This window comes from Neophocaena asiaeorientalis, unplaced genomic scaffold (genome assembly GCF_003031525.2).
Source record: "Neophocaena asiaeorientalis asiaeorientalis breed wild unplaced genomic scaffold, Neophocaena_asiaeorientalis_V1.1 scaffold407, whole genome shotgun sequence".
In the NCBI taxonomy this organism is placed as follows: Eukaryota; Metazoa; Chordata; class Mammalia; order Artiodactyla; family Phocoenidae; genus Neophocaena; species Neophocaena asiaeorientalis.
In genome coordinates this window covers 451,741-457,909 of record NW_020174060.1, presented here as the reverse complement: position 1 = coordinate 457,909, position 6,169 = coordinate 451,741, and the positions used below count along the sequence as shown (strand labels likewise).

Sequence of the window (6,169 nt, the reverse complement as noted above, 5' to 3'; positions counted from 1 at the left end):
CCAAAAAAAAAAAAAAAAAAAAAAAATTACAAGGATCACTGAAGGGAGATATCTACCCATAAGAACGAGAAAACATCAAGAAGAGAGAGTGCAGGCTATGCTCTGAATGTTTGTGTCCCCCTCCCCAGCATTTACATGTTGAAAACCTAATCTGGAGAGGATTGTATTAGGAGATGGGGTCACTGGGAGGTTATTAGGTCATGAGGGTAGATTCCTCATGATTGGGATTAGTGCCCTTGCCAAAGTGCCCCTTCCATCAAGGTGAGGACACAGCCAGAAGTTGGCAGTCTGCAATCTCAGAGAGGGCTCTCCCCCAAACTGGACCGTGATTTTGGACTTCCAGCCTCCGGAAGTGTGAGAAATAAATGTCTGTTGTTTCTAAGCCATGCAGTCTGTGTTTTTTTGTTTTTTTTTTTTTAAATAGCAGTCCAAAGGGAGGAAGGCAGTGTCTAAACAAACACAAGCTCAAAATAAAAATAGCTGTTTTCCCTTTGCTATGAATCCATTTTCTACTAAAAATCACCAGTCATTCCATTATTTTTCAAGAGAGGACCGAAACATCAAGCTAACTAACACGTTTTAAGGCCGTTTTAAAATTGCACAACTTTATTTTAAAACTGTTTACTGGAGGAAATATGAAACTCTTGAAAACTCTGATTCATTTGAAATCCCCCTTCAGACCCAAGTGTTCAGTTCCTTTCTTGCCAAGTTACCTGCAAGGCCTCTGGCCGGTGCCTGTAGAGCACGCAGAGCAGGACCAGGGCGCCCACTAGGGTGCACACGCCCAGCTTACGCCAGGCCCCCCGCGCCTTGGGCCACCGCCACAGCCAGGTCAGCGGCCAGCGCTCCCGCCGCCTCTGCGCGCAGGCCACTCGCTCCGCCACCCTGCGCAGCCTCTTCTCGGGGTCCGCGCCCTCCAGGGCCTGCGCCAGGCTGTACAGGTCGTTGGTGTAGGGGGCGCCGCCGTGGTGCCTCACCAGCTCCTCCACCAGCCCCATCAGCGCCATCACCTGGGCCTCCCGCTTCCCGCCGGTGGCTCGGTTGTCGAAGGCGCAGAATCGGTCCCCACACTCGGCCACCAGTTCCCTGAGCGCGCGGTTCTCGGTGTCGCGCACGTAATGCTGCAGCGAGCCCCCAGCCAGGTCTTCCTCGCGGGTGAAGACCACGATGGTGCGCGTCACGATGCCGTCCCCGAACAGCGCCTTCACCCCCCTCCAGGCCTGCTGGTCCTGGGCCGTGAAGCGGCCCAGCTGGGTCACCAGGAGCAGGGCGTGGGGCCCAGGCGCCGAGAGCAGGTAGCAGCGGCTTCTCTCCGTGCAGTCCGGGTCTGTCTGGGAGACTTCGGAGCTGAAGAGGTCCGGGGTGTCAATGATTTCCACGTCCCACTTGGCCCACCTGCAGCTGCCCGTGGCGCAGGTCCGGGTCACCGACGTCGCCCCGAGCCTGGAGATGAAGCGCTTCTGGCCCAGGATGCTGTTTCCCGTGGCGCTTTTCCCAGTCCCTGACCTCCCCGCCAGGAGGAGCCGCAGCCTGGGCTCCTGCAGGGCAGACTCGCGGGCTTCTAAACCTGTGAGCACCAATGATCTGTAAGCTCCCGAACCTGAAAGCACATATCCTGGTACCCGGGTCCCCTGGATGCCTTTGAACAAAGGAGAACAGAGTGCTTCGACTTTTGCTTTTCGGACCAAACCTTTACTGAGTGCCCTGGTCGGAGATTTGTGAACTCCGGGGGATCTCTACCCGTCTATTTCTTCCCTCTTTGGCGTCACACATGCACCTGTAGGTGTGCCAGCACCCGGTGAACGTTTCTGTAGAGGACATCCCTGTATAATACAGGCCATTACTTCGTGTGACATGACCTGTCATCCACACTGGGCAGAGCTGCTCCCTATTTCACAACTTCAGTGGCCTCTGCCTTACTTCCCCAGATACCCTCTTACCGAAGATAGGCAGGAGGGGCAGTGGGCCTCGCTGTGAGGGCTGTCTGGTGTCCCACACCCTCGGTCTGAATCACAGCCCCACCCCCTGCCAGCCGTGTAACCCTGGGAAGATGCTTAATCTAAGTGCTAAACCTCTTCTGCACAAATGGGATCATTAATGTAGCGCCGTCCTCATAGGGCTGTTGGGAGGATAAGATGAGACCACCTCTTCTTCCCTCCCTCTTTCCCCCCTCATCCTCTCCTCTCTCTTAAACCTGCTGCCTAATAAGATACCTGGTTAACCCTCCATCCTTGTTCCCTAACACCTTCTACCTGGTGAATTATGTTCCCTCTAGTATATAGTTGGATTCCCTCTACAGCCCCTTCTGTGGAGATCAGAGGAGGTTTATTCATTTTACTTTGGGAACGGAGGTGCAGGTTAGTCAAAGAACTCAATATCTCACAGCAGGTCAGGGGCAGAGATCTAGGTCAAATGCCAGCCCCAGGGCTCTTGCTGTTTCATCCCAGCATCGAGAAACCTCTGGGGCTTCCCTCCATTCAGTGTTGAGATAGCCCATCCCCCTTACTACCCGGAGCTCACACCTGGGGGCAAACACGCGTTGTGAGGCATGTTCTTACCATAGGCGTTTTCTTCATCTCTTGCTGTCTTCTGTCCTCTCATGATTCCCTGAAAGTGTCCCCAACACAAGTTATTTATTTTTCCACTCGTTCATTATTCATTCATAGGTAAAACTACCCACTATGTGTCAGGCAAAGCCCAAAATGCTGGTGACACCACAGTGAAAATGTCATAGTTCCTGCCCTCTCCGAGCATCAGAATTTAGGGAAGACAGTGGAACAGCTTGGTCTGTGGTTGGGGCGATACTATGAGAACACCTGGTGAGCTTGTGCTGTCTTTTCAGGGCCTCGAAATGCACAGAGCAGAGGGGAGATGACAACACTTCCTCTATGTCAATGAATAAGCTTTTGATGTTCATTTTCCCAGGTAATTCTATGTCAGTGACGTAAGTTGTAGAAAATAAGTTTTCCCTGGAGGTTCAGCAGCTGGGGGTGGGGTGGGGGGGTTTGTCAAACCCTGAGAACAAGAAAGTTTGCTCACTGACTTAAGACCTACCTTAGGGTTGTTGGCCTGGGAAACAAGAAGAAACTTGGGATTTTGGTTTTGGAAATCAGAAAACAGACATATTTCCCAAGCTGACCTGGAAAGCTCCTGACTCTGTGCTCAGAAAACCACAACATTTGGCTCGTCCTAATATGTCTAGGAGGTGGGATCCAGAAGGTGGAGGAGGGAGACCCCAAGCTCACCTGCCCCCATGAACACATCCAAGCTACAACTACATAGAGAGCAACTCTCTCTGAGAATGACCTGAAGACTAGCAAAATGGCTTTTCTACAATCAAGGCTGTAAAGAAAGAACCACATGGAGTCTGGTACAGGGGGAGGAGAAGCAATCTGGTTGGGACCTGAATCCCTAGTGGGGACCTAGAAGTGGAAGGGGCTATCCCAGGCTTGGGGATCCTCCCTGGGGAGTGGGGGGTCTGAGCCACATATTAGGCACCGCAGGCCTGGGCTTGACACTGGGAAGATGAGCCTCCTTAGCTGGTCTGAAAATCAGTAGGGCTTACTGGAGGGCTGTAAGAACCTGAGACTCTGGTCTTGAAGAGCCCAAGCATGCTTGTTGTCAGTCCCAGTGCAGAGGCAGTACACTGAAGACTGCCTGGTGCTCTGGCCAGCCTGCCGGGACGGCCCCAGAGCACCTCCCAGCCCTCTCCAGGCTCCCATTCCAGCCCCCCACAAAGGCCGAGGCTGCCATTGCCAGTGGGCATATGTGCACCAGGGAAGGAGCAGAGAGAGCTCCGGTGTGTGGCTCCAACCCCCCTGGCTCTCTATCCTGCCTCTAACCAAGGGGTACACACTGAGGAAAAAGTAGAAGCAGCTCAGAAGTGCAGCCTCAGGCTCTCAGGCCCTGGCCACATCCCCAGCCAAGGTGGAGACTGTCATCACATCTGGGGGAACCCAACTCCCTTAGGACTCCTGCCCAGCCCCTTGGTCCTTGACTCCTCCCACAATAGGCTAACAACTAGCCCTGAGCCAGGAGAAGCCCTGGCTGGCACCTGGCTCTGGCTCTAGCCCTCTGCCTCCAGCCTTGCTTCCCACCAAGGTGGTGGCCGCCAGCACACTGTGGGAGAAGAAGCAGTCCCCGCTCACTTCACGTCCAGCTCTCCCACCAAAGCCACTGGTGACAGGCACACTGCAAAGGGTTGCTACCCACAAGGACATGCCTTTGAGACCTGGACAGGTAACCGTTTCACCTAATTTCATAGAGACACACAGAGAAAGTCAAACAACATGAGAAAACAAAGGGATATATTTTAAATGAAAGAACAAGATAAAACCCCAGGAAAAAACCCCTAATGAAACAGAGATAATAATTTACCTGACAAAGAGTCCAAAGCAATAGTAATAAAAATGCTAACTGAACTTGGGTAAACAACAGATGAACACAGTGGGAACTTCCGCAGAGAATTAGAAAATGCAAAAACCAGTCAGAGCTGAAGAATACGATAACTGAAATGAAAAATTCGCTAGAAGGAATTAAGAGCAGATTAGGCGATGTAGAAGAACACAGAAGACAGACTAGTGGAAATCATCCAAGCAGTACAGCAAAAACAAAAACACATTTAAAAAAATGAGGAGAGTTTATGGGACCTCTGGGAAAGGTCAAGTGTGCTAACATTCACATGATAGAGGTCCCAGAAAAAGAGAGAAAGGGGTAGAAAATGTATTTGGTGAAATTGTAATTGAAAACTTTCCTAACCTGAAAAGGGACAGATATCAGGTACAGGAAGCATGGAGCACCCCTGTCAGAATGGTGTCATCCGAAAACAAGAAACAACTGGTGTTGTTGACGAGGATGTAGAGAAAGGGGACCCTAGTACACTGATAGCAGGAATGTCAATTGGTACAGCCACGGTGGAAAACAGTATGAAGGTTCCTCAAAAAATTAAAAATAGAACTACCATATCATCCAGCAATTCATTCCTGGGTATATATCCAAAGAAAATGAAAACACGAATTCAAAAAGATGTGTGCGCCCCGATGTTCATAGAAGCAGTATTGATAATAACCAAGATATGGAAGCAACCTAAGTGCCCATCAACAGATGAATGAAGAAGGTGTCATATATATACAGATAGATAGATAGATAAAATGGAATATTACTCATAAAAAAAGAATGAAAAAGATAAAAAAGAATGACATCTTTCCATCTGCAACAACATAGATGGACCTGTAGGGTATTATGCTTAGTGAAGTAAGTCAGACAGAGAAAGACAAATGCTGCATGTTTCCACCTATATGTGGAATTTAAAATAAAGCAAACAGAGGAATACAACAAAACAGAAATAGACTCACAAACACAGAGAATAAACTAGTGTTTACCATTGGGGAGATGGGTGGGGGAAGGGGCAAGATGGGGAAGGGGATTAAGAGGTACAAACTACTGGGTATAAAATAACTAAGATACACCAATGTAATGCACAGCACAGGGAATATGGTTTATTAATATTTTATATTAACTTTATATGGAGCATAAGTATAAAATTGTAGAATCACTATGCTGTATACCCGGAAGTAATATAATATTGTAAGCCAATTATACTTCAGTAAAAAATAAGTAAATAAGTAAGTCTAAATATAACCTGTGTGCTGGAGAGACTGGGATGCTCCCCTCCAGCTCTTTATGTTCTTGCCTCAAACCTGAGGCTTTTTGAAGTAAAATACCCACTCCGACATTATTTAATTCAATTAAACGTTCTGTGGTCAAGTTTCCCTGATCACACGAGTGCCTGAACACGACAGCACAGTCTCTCCTCAGTCTAGTCCAGCCTCATTCCCACCTAATCCGCTCCCCAGTCAGCCCCTCCACAAACAGCAGATTTCAGGGCCTTTTCCAACCCACCTTGTGCATTCATTCCTAGGACCATTCATCCCACCGCACATTTCTGCCTGAGTCCTGTCTGTGCTTCAACGTCCATTTCAAATTCTACCTCTTCAGGTCACCCACCTGGTTCCTACAGGTAACTGTGTTCTCCCCCTATTGGCACCAACAACGAAGCAAAAGCAAAGGGAGAGGTTGGCTGAATAACCTGTCTCTGGCGAAAGGGCTCAGATGGTAGGTTTGCCTAGAGCTCAAGCCAAAGCTGTGGGTGTCTCTGCAGTGTCTCTCC

General features: G+C 49.4%; 1 protein-coding gene across 4 annotated transcripts in view; it reads right to left on the bottom strand.

Moving 5' to 3' along the window:
- GIMAP1 (GTPase, IMAP family member 1) overlaps positions 1 to 6,169 on the bottom strand; it is a 7,398-nt gene that overhangs the window by 190 nt on the left and 1,039 nt on the right. For 2 of the 4 annotated variants that reach the window (XM_024754442.1, XM_024754441.1), the window contains exons 2-3: positions 2,559 to 2,607; positions 714 to 1,639 (exon numbers count right to left, since the gene is read on the bottom strand). In XM_024754442.1, the coding sequence (XP_024610210.1) occupies positions 714 to 1,639; positions 2,559 to 2,601 (969 nt within the window). In that variant the 5' untranslated portion in view covers positions 2,602 to 2,607. The remainder of the gene's footprint in view (positions 1 to 713; positions 1,640 to 2,558; positions 2,608 to 6,169) is intronic. The other 2 variants (XM_024754444.1, XM_024754443.1) reach the window with 1 other exon arrangement.